The sequence below is a fragment of the Monopterus albus genome, unplaced genomic scaffold (assembly GCF_001952655.1).
Source record: "Monopterus albus unplaced genomic scaffold, M_albus_1.0 scaffold175.1, whole genome shotgun sequence".
NCBI lineage: Eukaryota > Metazoa > Chordata > Actinopteri > Synbranchiformes > Synbranchidae > Monopterus > Monopterus albus.
In genome coordinates, this window is record NW_018128055.1 from 24,334 (window position 1) to 44,883 (window position 20,550).

Consider the following 20,550-nt stretch of genomic DNA (forward strand, 5'->3'; position numbering starts at 1 on the left):
GCAAGGGAAAGGAGAGGAGAACCGGGTGGTAGGATAGGGGGATTTGCCAGAGAAAACAGGGGTGTGGGAGTGCAAGAGCAAGAGGAAAGAAAATCATAGCAACAACAGGAGGGTGAAAAAAGAGAGAGAGGCGGTGGCAGTGGTGGTGGAGGAGGAGAAGTGAGAAAAGGAACACAAAAAGCAGCAGTGAGAAGTGGAGATAAGTGCCTCAGCAAAAGAAAAAGAAAACAAAGATACCGAAAAGAAACACCGCAAGGGCTAATAACAACCTGTCTCTGAGCAACCGCAGAGGAACAGAGAGAAAGGATGTGACTGAGAGAGAAAAAGGGAGATAGTATAGGCAATACAGACTAACAGAGGGAACATGACAGAGACAGAAAGCGAAACAACACAGTGGCAACAGTAATATAACAGCAAAAAAAAAAAAAACCCACACATCTGAGCCATAAATAGCTGAGGAGAAGCAGCATGCTGTGGCACTGGGGGCCGATTAACACACAGTATCAGGAAGTGGTTTAAGCTTCATGGAGACACAAACCTGAATCCATGGCTCATTGCAGTAAAACGCTACAATGCTCTATAATGACCAGTAGGAAATGTGTGTTTTCATCTTTGGATTCTCCCTTCATAGTCTCTCATGCAGCTCAGTGCATAACCTTTACTACCAAAATACAATCTCACGCTATCTCGTTTCATGGCAGGCTACAGGACGAGGCCTCTGCATTACAAGAGGTCCTCTGTGTGCTAAATGTAGGCTCCTTAGTCTGGCAACCTGCTCTTACCTATCTTGGCTCCCTTCTTGAGCAGGGCGACCACCACTGATGTGTTTCTGCAGCCCACCGCCCTATCGAGGGGACGCATCCCGCTGTAGTCTACATGCTCTATCATGGCCCCGTGGTCAACCAAGAACTGGACCTGAGTAGACAAAGAAATGTGAGAGCAGCTGCAGATCAGGAAGTTATTAGTGTGACAGTTTTTGATTCTCACTGCTAGTAAAACACTTCAGTTGGTACCATGGCAAGTATGGACGATCGAGAACAGGCCCACTTACCACTTCTGAGTCACCGTAGAAGGCCGCCAGGTCGAGGGGTGTGCGTCCGTTCTTGTCTGCGTGGTCAGTGGTGGCTCCACTCTCCACGAGGCAGCGAACGACAGGTAAATGGCCTTTCAGACAGGCCCAGCTCAGAGCGGTCAGACCCTCCTTATCCATCAGAGACAGAGAGGCTCCTGGGAAAAGGAAAGGCAGCAGTGAGAAACTGTTGTTACACTCATTTCTATCAGTACATTGGCTATGTGTGTTTTCTATATAGGGAGAATATGGGGTTTAAATAAAAAAATACACCACTAGACCAAGTTTTGTCATGTTCCAAGCTTCTAAGTCAGATTTCAGGCAGTTCTACTTGTTTTGAATCTTTCAGTTTCCACAAGATTTTTCCTTAGTGCCTCCACTGACCAGTCAAATATAGTGTATACTCTACTGTATGTTAGGTCTGACTACAGATTAACACAGTGTATAGTTTAGTTTCCAAACAGGGAAAGACATACGGGAACTGCTCTCAAAAATCAGCCAGAGCAGAAGCATAGTGATTGCAGTTAAAAAGGATTTCCTACAATACCTTTAGGCTCTGAATCAAAGTATCAAGACAAACGGATGCACGTTTATTTCATTAGCTATTAACATATTAAACATCTGTTGAGATATTCTGTACAATCTTTATTTTAAAGCATGCAAAAAATCTGAAGCATAGAGCCTAAACACAACGGAGGTTTTTCCTCCCCACTGTCGCCAAGTGCTGCTACAAGGGGGATTTGTTGGGATTTTCCTCTAATATTAATAACAGTAAGGACTTTTGTTGTGATTTGGCGCTATACAAATAAAAAAGCCTTAACCTGAACTACAATTTGCCCTAAATCAAAGTTAGTTTGTTTTTTAAATCTTTGATAACTTACCCTGAGCCAGTAAAAACTCAGTAGTTCCCAGGTGTCCCTCTGAGGCAGCCATCATTAGAGGAGTTCGACCCTGCTTGTCAGCCAAGTTGATGTCTGCTCCATGTGTGAGGAGCAGGTCCACGATCTACAATACCCAAATAAAGCACTATGTCCTTACATACAGTAACAGCAACTGAATGTTTTACATGATTAGTGCTGGTGAAATAAAGAAATGACTGTATTTTGAAGGAAGGAATCAGGTGGTCACTAACCTGCCAATGTCCCTGTCGGACGGCGCTGAACAGTGGGACGACGCCTCGTCTGTTGGGCTGGGCCACGGCTGCGCCCTGCTCCAGTAACAGACGACAAACCTCCAGCTTCCCTCGGCCGGACCCTGCAGTCAGAGCTGGACATGCAAGCACACAATGAGTGAAGAGAAGAGGGTAAGCAGGGCAAATGCAGTGGGTAAAAAACAGATTTCTACTAATTCTGAGTCATGTCAATACAAATGGTTTTGTAGAGAAATACTGTGCCCATTATGTAACGATTGATTAATGGCTCCAGGGTAGAATTTGGGGGAAATGAAGTCTGTTATCACTTACTACGATGTTGTCATAGTGTTGTGATCGAATGAGAACCGAGACGTTATGGCCAAACAGCTAAACAATAAAATAAAACTCACTAAAAAGCTCCATAAAAGTTCATCACTATGAGAGAGTCCTTTCACATTGTTATAAAAATACTATAATATATTGAATTCTGACGACACTATAAAAAGAGACCAGACAACTTACTGGGAGCAAAGGTCTATGAAAAGACAACACCTCAGATACAGTGATTATAATTAAAGTCATTTAAGCAGAGTTAATGCATTTCTTATAATCAGGGCGGTGACCCGGGTCAGGCTGTCTGCTAAAAGAGCACTGATATACACAGTTTAATAAGCCTGTCTGTGCATGCTGATATATTGTATATATGTGTATGTATTCCCTCTGGCTGTTGCAAAGAATGATGTACTTTCAGTTGACCAGTAACACTGGGATTAGAAATCAGCTTCAAAAACAACCGTGATTCTTCTGATCCTTTATAAACAACACAACTACAGCTGAGTGAGCACACGTCCCTCTTCAGCTGACAGTGAGAAGCAGCTTGTCCGACGCTGCAGCGGGGGAATAAGGCTGGCAATCAGGTTTCTTAGCTTTAGGTCACAAAGACAAATTACATTTCTCAACACCCTGCCATAGTGCAATCAGACTGGTCATTTTCTAAGCACCCTGAAGCACACCCATCCTTCCCCCTCCGCCTCTTGTGTGTGAGCCCAGCCCCGTCTGTGCTCCGGTGACACCACTGCACTGACATCAGCATCTGATGCAGCAGCAGCAGACACACAAGAACGATGTCTCATACCCGCACTGCAGGGCTCTGCCCCCCTAGCACGCCACACATGTTTAAAATAATATGAATTGTATGGCTCAGGATTTGTATTTGCCCAGGAATTTCACAAATACACAAAACATAAAACGTCCCCAGTGATCTGTTAGTACTGAATGTACTGTTTTATGGGTGTAATGTCTGGCCACAGTAGGTATTCCAACCTGTCTCCCCCCACAGGGTGTCAAAGTTATTGATCTGAGCCCTCTCCACCTCCTCTTCATCCTTCTCTGGCAGGTCCAGCAGGTAGGACACGATCTGATCAGGACAAGATTCACAATGACACAGATTAATGTCTACATTTACTTATACCAGACTAAAATGAAAACGTTACATAAAAACATGATCAAAATGCTTCCACTTGCTATCATAAATACACAATATGTCTAAAACTAAGGAGATACAAAGACGGTGCATGTCTGTGCAACAGCTGTGGTTTGTTTTCCTTCAGACACTAATTATTATCAAAAGTGAACACCTGCTGCCATTGTAGTGCTGTCACACTCTTCTTGCATTTGGTCCCCGTGTGACCAGTAGAACAGGACTTTGGGATAATATTCAGCAGTTGTTCTGGTATTAACATGGCATATGACATACTGCACTGTAAGCTCCAATGAGAAATTATTATATGATGTTATTACTTATTTTAATGCATAACTGACTAGATTTTACTGTGAATGTGATGCACTGTTAAGTTAAAACCTCGTAAAATCTACCTCAACAAATGTAGAAATTTAAAACCGATGAACTCCATGAAGCAAAATTGTCAGTTGCTTCTAGAGTCAGTAAGAGTTACAGGAGGCCATCGTAAGCCCTTAAAGGATAAGGTCAGTCATTTTCTGTGTTAACAGTATTTTAAACAGCCCCCTATACAGAGACTAAAACCAACAATGATTTGCCGTTACTCACAGTTAATATCTGTCAGTCCTGGATTTGCTTATTTGTCCGTGCCACAGACCACTGTGGTTCAAAAACAATTACAAACACATCAGGGAAACACACCACTGTGCTGGTTGACACGTTTCCTTATTACAAAACACCAGACTCTGATATTTTCTAAAATATTGCCCCAATGGCTCCGAACAGTTGTAACGTTTTACAGCATCTGAAGAAAGGAGGAGTCAAGGGCTCATTCATGTGACCTCTGGATATATTTGATAAATATCAGGGTCTGGTGTTTTGTAATGAGGAATTATGTCACTAAGTGCAGTGGTGTGCTTCTCTGATGTGTTTTTAATTGTTTTTGAACATCAGTGGAGGTTAGTGGCATAGACAGGACTGACAAACTGACAGACACTAACAGGGAGTAGAGGTAAATCCTTTTTTGGTTTTAGTCGCTGTACGCGGTGTCAAATACTGTTGATATAGAAAATGACCAGCCTTATTGTTTAATCATTTTTTATTTAAATTTTCTAAAAGTACGAGTCCATAATATGGGCTGAAGAATGAATGATGTCACACTGGAGAGGATGATAATCAAGGCCATCACTCCACCTTCACCCCCCTCAGCCTGTCTCTACTGTACCTCTGTGTATCCCATACTGGCTGCAGCGATGAGGGCCTGCTGCACTGCCTGGCTCTTTGTGAAGGCCGCCTGTTGTTGTGTCTGTGGAGACTGCTGCTGCGGCCCCATGCCCCAGTCACACTGGATGAGAAACTTCACCACCTCCATATGGCCCCTCAGGGCTGCGTGAACCAGGGCACACTGACCATTTTTATCTAGGTGGTCCACCTGTTAACAAGATATAGAGTTGATCAGTAACACAAATACATATGTAATATTGCACACCAAGACCAAAAGTTTCTTCATACACTCTCCCTCTCCCGTATCCATACCTTTGCTCTTCTGCGACAAAGCGCAGTCACAATGGCCATGTGTCCACCAGCAGCGGCGTAACTCAGCGGCGTAAGGCCACTCTCAGACGGGGCATCGACAGAGGCCCCGAACTCCAGCAACAGAGCCACCATGTCCATGTAGCCCAAGTGGGAGTGAACACAGAGCACAGGGGCATTGCTCAGCACCTCCGTACGGTAGTTCACATTGGCACCACCCAGCATCAGTAGCCGGCTCACCTAGACACACGTACAATAAATATTAACACAGCAAAGTATGGTGCCAAATACTGAAACTATCTCAGTTCAGAAAGAGGAAGATTCCCATGAAGGATTTTCATGAGGTAGTCTTGATTTAGTAGCAAGCACATGTTGAAATACTCTGTAAGAATTGCTCCTCTCTGCCATGTTAAAGCCTGTACCTTGATGTTGGGAGTGTAGAGGTTTCGAAGTGAAGAAAGTGCTGCTGAAAGGCCCTCTGTGCTGTAGGATACCCACAGGCCTTGCAAGATGGATGAGGACACCCCGACTTTTTTGCTAAGACCCTTCAACACAGAGAGAGAGCATAAATATTCATTACTCTGGAGCCATACCACAGCTGTGTGTGGACACAAACAGGTATAGCATATACCTTGAAGATATGTGCTTTGAGGATGTGATGGCCCAGCTCAATAGTCTGCTGTCTGTTCAGCTTGTTCTCCTGCCGAGAGAACCAGAAGGCCAGCAGGGTGTGCCCACTCCTACAGAGAGGACAAACAGAACCTTTCAGTACTTGAGACTGAGTCATCGAGCTGTTACATTGTGTTATCATCTGCACAGTTGGTGGAATCTGTCTTAATTATAATAAAAGGAAATAAAATGTTCCGGCTGAAAATATAACACTTCTCCTGCCAGATAAACATAATGTACCTGTGACTAACACAGATATATATATATGTAAACATATACAAATGAACTGCACAGCTGCTGCTGCTTGTTACACAAGACTGTCTGTAGAAACAGCTCTTTATCATTTTGGTTTGAGTCTTATTAATTCTACTTCTTTAAAAACAGCTGAGATATATTAATACATTTCAGAAGATGTACATAAAAACTGCAAAAAAAATAAAAGATAACCACAGATTTTTTTAAACAGCCTCATCCATTCTGTCTGTAAGACAGGATGTTAGGGCATTGCCTTGTTTTATATGGTCCCTCCCTGTTGTGTCCCACTCCATTGTCCTGTTTCCAGATGGCAACTCCTGCAGCACGATGCTAAAGAACTACTGTTTTCTAATGACATTACATGAAGAGTGTCAGGACACCTCCTGTCTACACAGATGACCAGCTTTTCATCTCATTCAATCCATCCTGCGTCCGGCCTGTCCTCACCTCGGGTCGCAGAGGAACTTTGTCTTCTCTCCTTCTTCTCTCCAGATCAACCACTCCCTGAAGGACGGGTGAACAAACATCCTGGTACCGTCCCTCCTCTTCACCAGGAAGACCGACAGGTTGTCCACACGCTGCTGGAAGTCCTCCCAGTCCAGTGTGCCCTGCCACCACAGAGTGTTTCAAAGTTATTTTGGACACTGAACATTGTACAGTATGTGCATGGAATCGACTCATATCATATTGTTTTTGGAATCTAAACAGATCTTTGGTAATGAAGTGTTTTCAGTGAAAGTGACAAACACAACTAAAGCTCAAACCAGACTGCACAATCTGCTTCATCAGGACTGGCCTTGTTTTTCTATACTTGTGCAGCCCAAAATCCATGAATTATTATCTTCGTGGGGACCAGAAGTCACTGTGGTTGTCGGATTTTACCTGTAGTGAACCAGCGTTGATGGCCTGATATATCTGATCATCAGTCAGTGGATGAAGTGAGGCCACAGCCACACTGAGCAGAGGAAGCGCTCGCTCGAACGACGACTGCGTGGGGAAGCGCATGTTGCACTGCAGCAGGTACACCTCTGCCAGGTTGACTGGAACCACCTGAGGGAGGTAGGAGAGACTCAACTGTAACGCTGATGGCATCTGGATCCTCTCTACAGTTTATGAATAAAACATTGTGTTTGTAAAACACATCTTGAACTATCCCACATGGTCCTCTGCAAAAAGGAGACTGTGAATTTCAGTTGTCATTTTTCTGGAGCCTGGAAGCCTTTCTGAATACATGAAAGTAAATGAATCTGTGGGTGTGAGATAAAATATTTCATTATGAAATGTGCTCTAAAACAACCTAGCTGTGTTGGATTCTGACTGTCAAAGCATAAAGAGAGAAAAGGCTTTGTGCTCGCAATTCAAAACTTACAACAAATCCAGAAAGTCTTAAGGTGCTCTGGAAGTTAAACTGGAGTAAAAATTTGAAAAAAAAACAAAACTTCAGGTACTCTTGAGTGGAGCAAGGATTATGTTTAAAAGCCTTTATTTAATCAGGCACCACACAAAGTACCTGTAAAAACCATTATAAACTAAGGAGTAATGCCACACCTTATAGCTGGAGCTTTTGAGGACAAGGTAGCCCTTCTCGATGAGGTCAAAGGTGAGTTTGAGGTACAGGTAGGACCCCTGGCTCAGGGCCTTGAGGTGGGCACTGAGCTTGCCGAAGGTAGTGTTGTCCATCTTGCCGTTGAGAGAGATGTTGTTCTGGATCTCTGGGCTGCTGTGGATGCGGTGCAGGATGTAGCCCTGCAGGTCCTGGTCTATGGCGTCGTTCTCCTCCAGGCTGTCCAGAGAAATGTGGTGGAATGGTAGCCCGCTGGTGATCTCCTGAAGAGTCAGGGTCATTTCAGTCAGGAACTTGTTTGTGGTGATATTGGTGCAGACACAGAAACACATTTGACAGCAGCCTACATACTTACTAATAGAGGTCAAATAACTACTGTATACTGTAGATCAAAAATAAAATAAGACATGCTATGAATAAGTCGTCTATACCTATGTCTTGCTCATGAATAAAAAATAGAACAAAAACTATCAGACTGTAATAACTTTCTATAAATATTATCTGCACAATACACATAGATGAAAAGTGAAAAGGTCAGAAACAAAGAAGGTAGAGCTTTATTCAGGACATTTTCAGTATTGTCAGGTAATGGCCTCCCACTGAGGCTGAGCTCACCTTTAGTTGGCAGTGGGAAAAGGAACCAGCACTTGCTTCATTTAAAAACAAAACCTTCTGAATTAGATTAAATATAACAGAGCAGAGGAGTGAGTGCACACAGCGGGATGTACTGCCATATTCTACCTGCAAAGTGGTTCTGACAGTGACCACAAGTTTGAGCCAGTGAGGGAACTTGTGGATGGTTTTGGTGAGAAAGGACACGATGGTGTCTCCATAGTCCGGCTTGTGAAACTCTGCCTCGTTCAGACCATCGATGAGGATGATGAGGTCCTCCTCAGAGTTGATCTTCCTCTCTGGAAAAAAAGCAGCATGAAAAAGATCAAATTGAGCAAATCAATGATTTCACGATTGATGATTTTAATGATTCTAATGAGCTTTAAGGTTCATTATTGGTATCAGAAACAACTGATTACAGTACTTGAATTTTCCAGGGCTTTCAACCACATCTTATGGTCTTCCTCAGCACATGGCAACTGCTAAGTTTCTGCTTTTTTTGTCAGTGTGTCAAACCCGCATCTTCTGTTTAATAAAAATTTAATTTCACTATTTATTCAAAAACCAATCACAGTCCCTGGTAGGCTAGTGGTTAAGGCGCAGCGCTCTCGCCGCTGCAGCCCGGGTTTGAGTCAGGGTTGCGTCAGGAAGGGCATCCGGAGTAAAGCACGTGCCAAATGTCAACATGCGAGTCGTCAGTGTCAGTGTCAATCCAAAAGTGACTTTCATTCAAAAACCAATCACAGATTTCATTTCCATCTCTTTTTCAATGAAAAGCTTGGAGCAATATCACCTGTGAAGCTCATGTTTGGTTTAGTACTTTAGGAGGTTTTAAAAAAAATCTGCTCCAGAACTGATATAATACATTTTGACTATACTGAGCACATGGTGCACAACAATCAACTCATATTATCCAACAAGGACTTGAGTCAAAAATAAACTGGATTTGTGGTCAGATGAGGCATCACTTAAATTGTGGAGATGCCATGGAGGATAACAAATACGGTGACTGTTGTCAGGTTGTCATTTTCCCTTTATGCTCTGCAGAACATCTGCTGAAAAATCAGCTCATGGAATGACATCTCTGTATATCGGTTGTTTTTAGGTACTCTCCTCTGCACTGTGGTTTTTATTAGTATGAATACAGTAAAAATAGTCATGACATATAGTGGAGCAGAAGTAACATAGTACAGAAATACTCAAACAAAGTCTAAGTACCTCAACATTGTTCTTAAGCACAGTGTTTGAGTAAATGTACTAAGTTTTATTTTTAACTGCAGGTTTATCACCTTTGTATAGTGCATCCAGGGGCTCGAGGACCCCCCTCCTGAACGCGGCCAGGGGGTCCTGGACACAAGAGCGGAGACTCAGGATGCTCTGTAGGTGCGGCTCCCTCAGCAGCTGCTCCCTGTAGGCAACGAGGTGCGGCGAACGGCACAGCAGAGCTGCCACATTGTGCACAAACTCCGGCACCAAGCAGGTGTAGGCATTATCTGCCTGGCAGTAATGGTACGCCACCACCTGGGGGTGACAGAGAGTTGGGAGAAGATTGAAGCCAGGTCATTCAGAGAAATACTGTATGAGCATTTCCATTCCCTTCTGGTAATCCTAACCTTGACCAACACGTTGGTATCATAAAACAGATAGAAGCCCGATGTGAAGGGCCACTGGAGTCAGATGATGACTTAGAAACAACGCATTTTGTTCAGAGCTCTCTCAGTGCAAAGCCAGTTTTCCCAGCGTCTACTACAGCTACAACTCGTATGGGATTGAATCTGCTTTGTGGTGGATGATTGTAGCATAATGAAACATGATACTTTTGGTTTCACTGTACAGTTTCAGCTATTAATAATTCATGTCTTCTGCCTGCCAAGAGTAACTGATTTGAAGTTAGCGCATGTGTGTGTGCATGTGAGGTGACAGCAGCAGGAAGGAGTCAAGTGTTAAACTGTCACATTTCACAGCTATGGACTTGAAACATGTTCAAATGAATGATTAAATGAAGGAATCAATGAAAAGTTATCTTAGCACAGATATCTAGTGACATCAGTAGAGGGCAGGTGAATTTTTTGAGCGACTAGCCAACTAAACTGGCATCAGCAGGTGTGACCCAGCGCTCATAAAGACAGAGATTATAAACAGTTTGAATGTTCAGAAGCAGTGGCAGTGATCAGAGGACAGTGACAAAATGGAAACGGAAAAAAAGACTAATCGCGGGATGCTAATTTTTGGTCACAATGGAATAAAGGACTTTAAAACAAAAGGGGTGAAAAAGGGAGTGAGCTCAATTATTAATGCACAGAGTTAACAAGATCTAATAGCTTGACTGGGAAATGGCTTTCTGCAGGTATAAATATTTCATAAGGCTCCCTGGCAAAGTTGTTTTTTCTTTTTTAAACACATCTGCATAATACATCAGGCTGGGACTGGGGATGCAGATGGCTAAGCAGCAGGGGAGGGGGACCAAGGTGGAACAGCAGACAGGAAGAATATCAGGAAAACACCTATTTCACATGTCATATTGGTTTACCTTGCAGGGAGGTTATATTAAGTTAAATACTGAAGTGCTAAATATTCAGAACAGAAAAGAGCTGCAAAACCCTTCAACGGATTAAAAAAGTAAAAACAAAGTCCCAACTTAAGTTTTATATCCACCTGCTTTAAAGTCAACTCACTCAGGAGCTAACTCTGAGTGAGCCCACAATACCGTAGGGTGCAGGTGGTGAGAAACTTTGACTTCATTTACAAAACTTGAAGGAGTATAATTTCAGAAAAAAAAACAAGCTCTGTCCTTGCTTGTATTTTGGAAAATAATTTTCAGCAGAGTATGTAACTGGCTATCCTGCCAGTGGAGTCAGGAGACCCCAGTGTTCGAGTCGACATCGAGTCCCTGTTACCTGAGTCGGAGTCATCAAGGTCTACATTAAACACAACTGACACAGCTCTCACCATTTAAAAAGGAGTTCACTTATTGTGTGTGACACAATAGCCAAACAGCCACACACACACACACACACACACACACACTATTTAGAAGTGAGGAGTGTGAACAGCCTCCAACTTCCTAGTCTGAACGCAGTCAATGCTTGAGTCCAAGTCCAAGTTGAGTCCTAAGTCCAGAAAACCTGGTCTCGAGTTGGACACGAGTCCTGCACTCGAGTACTACAACACTACCTGAAAAATTAAGTCATCAAAAGTCATTTAAAACAATCTTGCAATTTTTCTGTTACGGATGAGGCCTGTAAATTTCACACTGATTCACAAACACAATGAAATTTACTTTTCTACAAAAATCACCAATATTTCCTATTAATAATCATGTATGCAGTGCTACACTTTGGAAAAAAAATGTCAAAAAAAAAAGACTTGACAGTGCAGTCAAATGCAAATGAGACTTCACAAAAATATTTGGCAACTGAATGTAGTTCTTTTTTTTTTTTCTACATTTGTGAAAAGAAAAGGTGGCAAACAGAGGTGTGGCGAGGTAGAAGTGTTCCTAAGTGGCTTTGGCTTGTGGCCTCTTATGAAATACTGCAATCAAATGAGAAAATCACTACAAGCACACTTCTTTTCAAAGTAAACGGTTGAAAAATAGATTATTTGCATTTGCCAGGGAAGCCAATCAGAGGCAAAAAGCACCGATCAACCATCACAGAGTAAAAGTACCTGGAGACTAATGTTCCACCTACAGTCTGCAAATCAGGGGCTGACATGTAAACGTATGTGTGGTTATATGTATACACAGTCACAGGTGTACCTGAGATGCCAGCCTCCTCATGGCTTCTTCCTGACGCCGTCTCATCTCAGGGGTGCCGGGACAGCTGCCTCCTCCCAGGGTGCCATGTGTGGGCTGGGGCTGGGTGAGAGGGAGCCCCTCTCCATCTGGACACAAGATGGCATCACACACTCAGAGGAAGCACCAGCACGTGTCATATTCATATAATCTTTTTCACACAGTTACTCCTAAAACAAAGGCCAACTTTTTTTTAAAGGCTACAGTTTAAAAATGGAATTCAGGAAAGAATCGTTATTAGTTTGCCATCTTTTCTGGTCATTACAAAGAACGCGGGCTTGGACATCATACTTAAAAGTGAGCATACGTTTGGGAGAGGCTTGAGGGCTGTCAGAGGCAATCTGTCTCATGCGGGTGCCGTGGCAGCTAAGCGCCACCAGGCGAGAGATGATCGCAGTCTTGCCGAAGCCGATGTTGCCCACCACCACCACGCCATGGTTGGTGCCGGTGTTGGGGCTGTTGAGGTGGGCATCGATCTCCTGGAAGAGCCACTCGCGGCCCGTGAAGATAGAGTCCATGGTGATGCTGGGCACCTCAAACAACAGAGGTTTGAGGGCGATGTCTTGAGGCCGGTAGGGTGCAAATCGCACTGCCGGGTCAGCAACACAGAGAACTGGTTACAGGTATCACAACTACAAGCCACATTTATTGCTTACATTCATGTTTTTCAATTACATTCTCCATTTTCTCCCCCTGGAAACTGAAACAAGGTGAGTTACAATACACAGCAAAGGGCACAAACATACTGTGAACTGAATATGAACATAACCACATAAACACCCACAGACTTCATTCTTTTTTCCCGCTTACAATCAATATTTGTGTTTTCTAATCAGGGATGTTGGACAGTTAGTCACTTTCAATTTGACAGTGCTTTTGACATGGCAGTAAATTCACCACAGATTTCCTCTTTTACACATTTAACTCCAACAAAGAAAGTGTATTTATGTTGATTTTAAGAACAGCTAAATCAAATAAAGCATAAACAATATTTATGTTATTTTACATTAAAGAAAAAGATACATGAAAAAAAAAAACATGTAAAATGTCCTGGCTGGGTTACATCTGATTCATTTTGGAAAGTACAGCAGGTTCACTATGATCTTACTGTAAGCTGAAGTATGAATAATATAGGCTATGTCACAATGAAAGCATGGCTACTCTTATAGTCTAAACTTGCATTATTCAGTCTTTTCTTTGACTCCCTCCTTGATTAGTAGCACAAATTAAAGGTACCTAAGGCTCATTTTGTAGCTAAAGAAAATGAGCAAAAAGTCAATGAATGCCTATCTTAACAGCCACTACCAACTGTTGATTTTACTCACTAGGGGGAGTCTTTAAACTAAAGTCCTCAAGAAGTTGGGCATCTTCACAGCTAAACATATGGACCATTAAAGACTAATGAGGGTAAAATGACTCTGGTAAAACCTCTGAAGCTGTGTGATCAATTCTGTCTAAAATGCAAGTCTGCTGCTTCTCGGTGTTGTCTTCTAAACTGATCGGAGCTTTGAGGAAGAAAACATTCTCCTCTAAATGTCTTTTCTTTAAACGTTACATCGACATCTTACGCATGACTTGGGATGTATGTGTGTGATTAATGCAAACGCTTTGCTGGCAAAAGTGTGTGTGCCACTTGGCTTTGTAACGCACTAACCAGCAAGCAGGGCAAATGTGAGCAGAATGCGCCGCCTGATGAAACAAATAAGAATTAAAGGAACTTACGTGACTGCGATTGCCAGGCATGGGTATTGTTAGCGGAAGCTGAGACAAACAGCAAGCAGAAGACAAAAGAGGAGGAAATTAGTGAAAGGAGAAGAGTAATGAGAAGAAAGAAAGAAAAGGCAGTGTGGACAGAAATGGAAACTGGCAGCACCGTGTCAGAGCACAGGGCAAGGCGTAGCTCAAAAAGGAAGAGGAAGCAGTAACAGCATCAGCGCATCATGATGTCAAATATATGGGGAACCACCAAACCAGGATCAATTACTAATTGAAATCCTTTGAATTACACTGAGCCTCTTCCTCAGCATGTCTGGAGGGGAGGCCGTGGAAGGGCTGCACTTTTGGGAGAATCTAATTGGTTCCATTGTGCCAGGCAGATCAGTCAATCCTCATTAAAGTAATTGAATCCATTTCTTGTAGTAATTTAACCCTGGGATGGAAGAACTCAACTCATCGTTCTATGCTATGTGTATTACAGGATGCTAAAGTGAGCAACATCTTAACATTAAGTAATGAGCCTCAGCACCAGACACATCCCAGACTTTCACCTCCATCTTTGCTTTGGCTTCTTTACTGAGGTTACATTTGATCAGATTCTTGCAGTCTGCAATGAGAAATAGCTGCGGGTCAGATGCTAGCCAATGAAGGAGTTAATTTCACAGTCTGCAGCATACCAGCAATAAGCACACTGAGTCAGAGCCACAGGAAATATGTAGTGTATCATACGTTAGGATAAGATGTGTCAGCAGAAATGTATTTACTGTGCACAGGTACAGTACTCCAAAACATATCAGGGGGACCGGGGGGGGGGCAAGTATCTTCTGTAACTGACTCCAGTGTGCTGATTAAGACCACAGCAACATAATATAATGAAGTGATAGTACCCTTAATGTATTCATTTACCACACGGCACTCCAAAGTGCTGCTGCAAGCACGGTTCTTTTCCAGGAATGTTAATTATAGTCGCAAAATGAAAAGAAGTGTGATGGTCATGCCGAGAATACTCTGACTTACACAATCAGCAGAAAGTACAAACACATCTACCTGAGAGTGGGTGAAAAGCTGGTCTTAGTTTACACTGAGTGCATTTCACTGCACTGAGCTCTGTGCCAGCTGCAGCCCAGTGTAATAAAAAATGTTTCATCCATTGTTCCTGTTCAGACTATTTTAGGACAAACTCAACAAACAGACACACACATAAAGACACAGTCAGAGAGACGGACACCTCTGTTCTGTCTATGATTCACAAGCTGATGCAATATTCTTCTAGTTGGGTGTCATTTTGTGAAAGAATGGAGCTGATGCAACACTAGTGATGGATAACGCAAAAACTACCCAATCTGATGGGCCACTGAAGTAGGAGGCTGAATTCCCCCAGCTAATACTCTGTCTTAAGTGGCGCTAATCCAGTTACTGATTGCCAAACGTGCCTGTAAAGCTCTTTCAGTTCTTGCGACTTACTAAACACACCTTCGCATTTTTTGGGCACCATCCTCAAAAAGGCAGAAATGATTACACTGCCTGTTAAGTCATGCAGTCGCTACTGCTCCACTGTGTCAGGTATTCCAGGAAAACATGGCAGCCATGTTGTGAACGGAGGCTGAGGGAATTGTTTGCAGGACAGTAAAAGCAAATGTGCATGTGAGGGATGGATAGGTGGCAGTTACTCATAATCCTGCCCATAACACTCCCCCTCAGGCAACACCGAGCAAGGTATCGCTCCACACCCTCCTCCCCATCCTCTAGCATCAACCCTCCACCGCCAGATGGAGAGAGTCTCAGATGTTGAAATATTCACCAGGTGAGGATGAGTCACAGTGGCTGAACAGTGTCGAGAAGGAGGGGGAAGAGGAGGAGGATGAGAACCAGAGGAGAGGAGAAGAGAAAGAAGTGGAAACGGAGGAGGAGAAGAGTAGAGCTGCCACAGAGTGGAGGAAGAGAGAAAATGATGGGAGGGGGAGGAGAGCTGACTGGGGTTGATGGGTAATCACAGGTCAGGTGAAAGATGTCTTATAGCTGCTGTGGGACTTTGAGAATGTGTGAGTTTGTCCAAGGACTGTTTTCTTCTACTGTCTGGTTTTTCAGACAGCAGAATTCCAGTCTGTCCTCTTAACAGTGTATACAGAGCTACAGCTAGCATACACAACACCAACAAGACCTTACATAATTTGTTAAAAAAAAATAAAAAAAATAAACACAAACAAATCTTATGTAATTTGCACAGGAGGCAACAAACAGTAATAAGCCTGAATGTGCCTGTGGCTGATGCATTTGCTCAGATAACATACTCTTATCTCCCTTGTGGCTAGTTCATCATTTAGCACAAACTATTTTCTTTGCTGGCAAACTACAGCATGTACTGACGTGCTTTATGTCTTGCAGCCAAGCAACAAAAGAAAATTATGTCAATATGTTTTATAAGATGCAAATCCCTCAAAAGAAGCCCAGGACAGATCAACATACATTTTGCATATCAAAATCTGGATTGTTTATCTGAAAACTTCTTTATAAGATTAAGATCATAGGAAACTATTAAGGCACTGGTATCAAACAAAGTGATGCTAGATGAAGATGAGATAATCATCTGAAACTCACTGTCAGTTGTTTTGTTGCAAAGTCTAGGGCTGCAGCGGTATATTGGTTTCACGGTATACCATGGTACAGTGCCTTGCAAAAGTATTCGGCCCCCTTGAACTTTGCGACCTTTTGCCACATTTCAGGCTTCAAACATAAAGATATAAAACTGTAATTTTTTGTGAAGAATCAACAACAAGTGGGACACAATCATGAAGTGGAACGAAATTTATTGGATATTTCAAACGTTTTTAACAAATAAAAAACTGAAGTGCTGTCAAAATAATTCCCCACATTGTCTGTCTGTTCACTAATCTCTGACCTACAAAAGAACCCACGCTGATCCCGATCTGACCCCAGAAAAACAAACTTTCCTGGCTCACATAAATGAGTGTCTATGTGTGTGTGAAGGCACAGACACGTCTGGCTGCACTCTCTCACACCTACAATAAATTCACAACTATTTTGATAATCACTTAGAACATTGTGACAACATGTCTCACAAGACGTTTTCCAGCCCAAGAACAAGAAGATACAAGAACTTCAAGCATGTGCTGTACATGACTGTTCAAAGGTTTGGGATCACCTCCATTTTTCCAGTTTTTATTTGACATGTCAAGAATTCAAGTCCAGTGAATAACCTTAAATGGTGCAAAGCTAAGAAGTAAACTGCCAGAGGTTAAAGAAAGTCACCACCAGCAAAAACTGAATGCAAGTTTGATATAAACTTTTCAGGGATCCATTAAAAGGTGAACTTCCATCCTTCCTGCAGCAGTGGAAGTAAATAAAGCTTTGAAAACAGATAGGTTACTTTACAGTGTGATATCAGTACTTTTACTTAAGTAAAGGATGTGACTACTTCCTCTACTACTGGTGCTAATATGCAAACTAACATTCTTTAGTTATACAACCTGTTAGACTTGAATGTTTTTTTTAATCTTGTGTTTATTCTTTAGGGTCAGTCTAGTGCTACAATCCAGCTCAATCAACTATCACAGTCACTTACAATAAAAAATACCCTTTTTTCATTCTTCTTTGGGCCATTGTAGCTGATATTAATAGTAATTGTGTAATACCATATTACTGTGAAACCATGATCTTTTCTGAGATGTTATCATACAGTGAAAATCTCATACTGTTGCAACCCTCTTGCCATCATGTTCATGCACTGTCATCAGATTAGACAACTTGCTTGACTGGAGCAATAAGGGCATCCTTCAGTCTGTGTTTGCTGTAAATAAATGTTTAATATAAACAGTTCTGTAATTCTATTTAATACAGACCTGGAGTTTCCATTAATGTTCAGACTGAATTTAAAAAGCTGTGTTTTCTTACTGTCAATAAATCTAATGAAAAGATCACTGACAGAAGCAATATAATCTTTCTTTCACTATTTCTTAACTTCCATAACTCTCTATATGTGGCTGTCAGCTCCAAGCCCAGTGGTTTCTACTTATGATGTACAGTAAAGTAAATCAATCACTGACAAGGTTTCACTTTATAGAAGATATAAAAACATTTGCTAAAACTGATGGGCACTGCAGTTTTTAGCAAATGTTACTCAAACAGGAGGAAACTGTTAGGGGGCTATTTTCAGCTTTGGATCAACACATATTTGGTGCAAAATAATGGCCAGGTTTTGCAACAGCAGTAGAGGATATGGCACAGAGGAATCATCTATCAGGCTTTTGATACACCCACTATACTTGTCAGAAAAATCTATTCATTTCTGGTTTTGGCATTTTTATAGTATTTGTTGACAACAAGAAAAATACTGCATATCAACATCCTTTAAACATTTAATTAATTGCAGTGCTTGCCTGAATTTCTGAAACTTATTATGTTTCAACCTGCCAAGGATTATATATGGGAATAATAAAACTTTGGAGTTTTATCACCCAAAAGTTGCAACCATAAGCTAACACAAGGCCTGTTTTGTGTATGTGAGCAAAAGTAAAGACAGCGAGGGAGGGGTGGACAGACAGTGACAAAGAGAGGCAAAGCAAAGATAAATGAGGGAGAAAATGTGTGTGCACTGTACAGTTATGTGAGAGAGTTTGTGGCGAATGGATGAGGTGGGTGGTAAATCTTAGAGGTAGGCAGGCAGGAGCACAAGAAGGTCTGTTACAGTCTGACTCACTCTCTTCAAAACAGCAGCACAGCTCGGGCCCCCATGGCCCGCATCAGAAGAAGCTCTGACAAAACCAACTGCATCTGTTAGCTGGTTACCACCTGAGCAGCACATAACCATCAATGTTCTCCTCTGGCTCTCCTGTAAGTGTGCGTCCAGCAGCCTCTCACACAAAATGTGTCAAAACAGTTCTGCTTTCTGAGGCATGAGGCTACTAATAATGTGATAAATGCAATAAAACCAGGTCACGTAATGCTTGAAAAACAAGGTACTACATTATTTGGCAATAATTGTACATGTTTAAAGAATGGTTTTATCCGTTCATTCACCTGTCAGTTAAGTCCAATTGGTTTGGCTGTTATGTGCTTATTGTTTTAAAGTGTAAATACCCTTGTAAACAGCAAATGACATTATGAAATATTCTTGTCAAACTGTACAATTTGATGCACAATTACATCAGTATGGTCCACCCTCTGGGGACAATGAATGTAGCATACTCTTTGGCAATCCAGCTATTATATATTTTGCCCAGGATGAAAGTGGAGTGTCCATAAACAGAGGGGTTCGTTCTCTGGAGCGTATGAATATGCTCCAATGTGCTCCGAGTCTGCTATTAGATTGGTGTTGGCTGTGGACAAAATCTGGGGAGGTCCTAGGATCACGAAACATTCTGTGGAGACTCTGGACCAAACTGTCAGGCAGAGCTTGTTACAAAAATTTTAATAAAGTTGTCAACTTGTGCAAAAAGATCCAATCAAGTCAACAAATAATCCAATATTCTGGTGCAAATTTGATCCTCATATCATCTGCAGGAAATGTTTTTCGGTTATTTGCCCCTACGTCCTGTCTCTGCGTCCCTCTGTCTCTCCTGGTGAAACCGCAGGAGCAGTGCACTTAGGGAAGCTCTGACACTGATCCAAGGAGGCAGAAAGCATGCTAGGATGCAGTCAGCTGGCTTGTAAACACACTTAGTTGCCCTTAGAGGAGGTTGGGTGAAACAAGTGGCTCTGGCAGCAGCAGTGAAGCTTTGAGGGAGCTGCCTCTTTCCTACCCTCTTCTCTTTTCCTGTGTCCATCTCATCCCACTCTCCACCTTTCTCTTTCTTTCTAAAATATTCTCTCTCTGCATTTGGCTGCAGCTAGCGGGCAGGGCAATTGCATCACAGCTCAGCTGAGCACACTCTCAGCAAAGTGGGGTCTTAACAGGTGTTTAAAACACAAGGGAATGCATATTTGTGTTCGCTTGGATGGCAGAGGTCTGCCATTATGGTACTCATTACTGGCTAAGTGACAAAGGAAGAAGGACGAGGGGACACATAATGTTGTGACATAAGGCCATTTGGTGAGGAGGCTGAGGAGATGTGCTTGATTGCAGAGGCACTTGCTGTGTGCCAGACTTGAGCAGTGTGCAATGAAGCGCACACTGACTGTGACTGTTAAGCACTGAGACAAATTTTAGCCTAGTGGTCACACAACCTGACAAAACACTCTTTTTGTTCCCTTGCTCTCTATCACTCCTCTATTTCACACACAGACACACACAGAAGGACACAACAGATGACAGCATCCAGTGTCCACCGCCAACTGCTCAGCTGCCTCACTGCTCTGAAATGGGAGCACAGACATTTGCATCTGATTTTCACTGCAAATCAAGCATCACTGAATTTGAAATTTAAGAATAACTCATTCATCATGCAGCTTTGTTAGTGAATGAAAACTGCCCCCTACCCCACCACACCTCATCACACTCAGCAACATTGTATCAGCAGTAAAGTCCTACAAGTTCCCGGGCTCCACTATCTCCCAAGACCTGAAGTCAGCGACCAATATCAGCACCATCACCAAGAAGGCACAGCAGAGGATGTACTTCCTGCTCCAGTTCAGGAAGTTCAACCTGCCCCAGGAGCTGCTGATACAGTTCTACAGAGGAATCATTGAGTCTGTTGTCTGCACCTCCATCACTGTCTGGTTTGGCTCAGCAACCAAACAGGACAAGTACAGACTTCAGAGGACAGTCAGGACTGCAGAAAAGGTCATTGGT

The 20,550-nt window shown here is 42.5% G+C and overlaps 1 protein-coding gene across 1 annotated transcript in view; it reads right to left on the reverse strand.

Annotated features, from left to right (window-relative positions):
• The window catches only part of tanc2b (tetratricopeptide repeat, ankyrin repeat and coiled-coil containing 2b), a 139,302-nt gene that overhangs the window by 8,237 nt on the left and 110,515 nt on the right, over positions 1-20,550 (reverse strand). The window contains 16 exon segments of the mRNA XM_020616554.1: positions 783-915; positions 1,052-1,227; positions 1,951-2,074; positions 2,202-2,335; positions 3,525-3,618; positions 4,886-5,092; positions 5,197-5,433; positions 5,616-5,738; positions 5,825-5,933; positions 6,565-6,725; positions 7,000-7,167; positions 7,666-7,944; positions 8,423-8,592; positions 9,583-9,814; positions 12,051-12,175; positions 12,394-12,675. Of these exon segments, the coding sequence (XP_020472210.1) occupies positions 783-915; positions 1,052-1,227; positions 1,951-2,074; positions 2,202-2,335; positions 3,525-3,618; positions 4,886-5,092; positions 5,197-5,433; positions 5,616-5,738; positions 5,825-5,933; positions 6,565-6,725; positions 7,000-7,167; positions 7,666-7,944; positions 8,423-8,592; positions 9,583-9,814; positions 12,051-12,175; positions 12,394-12,675 (2,754 nt within the window).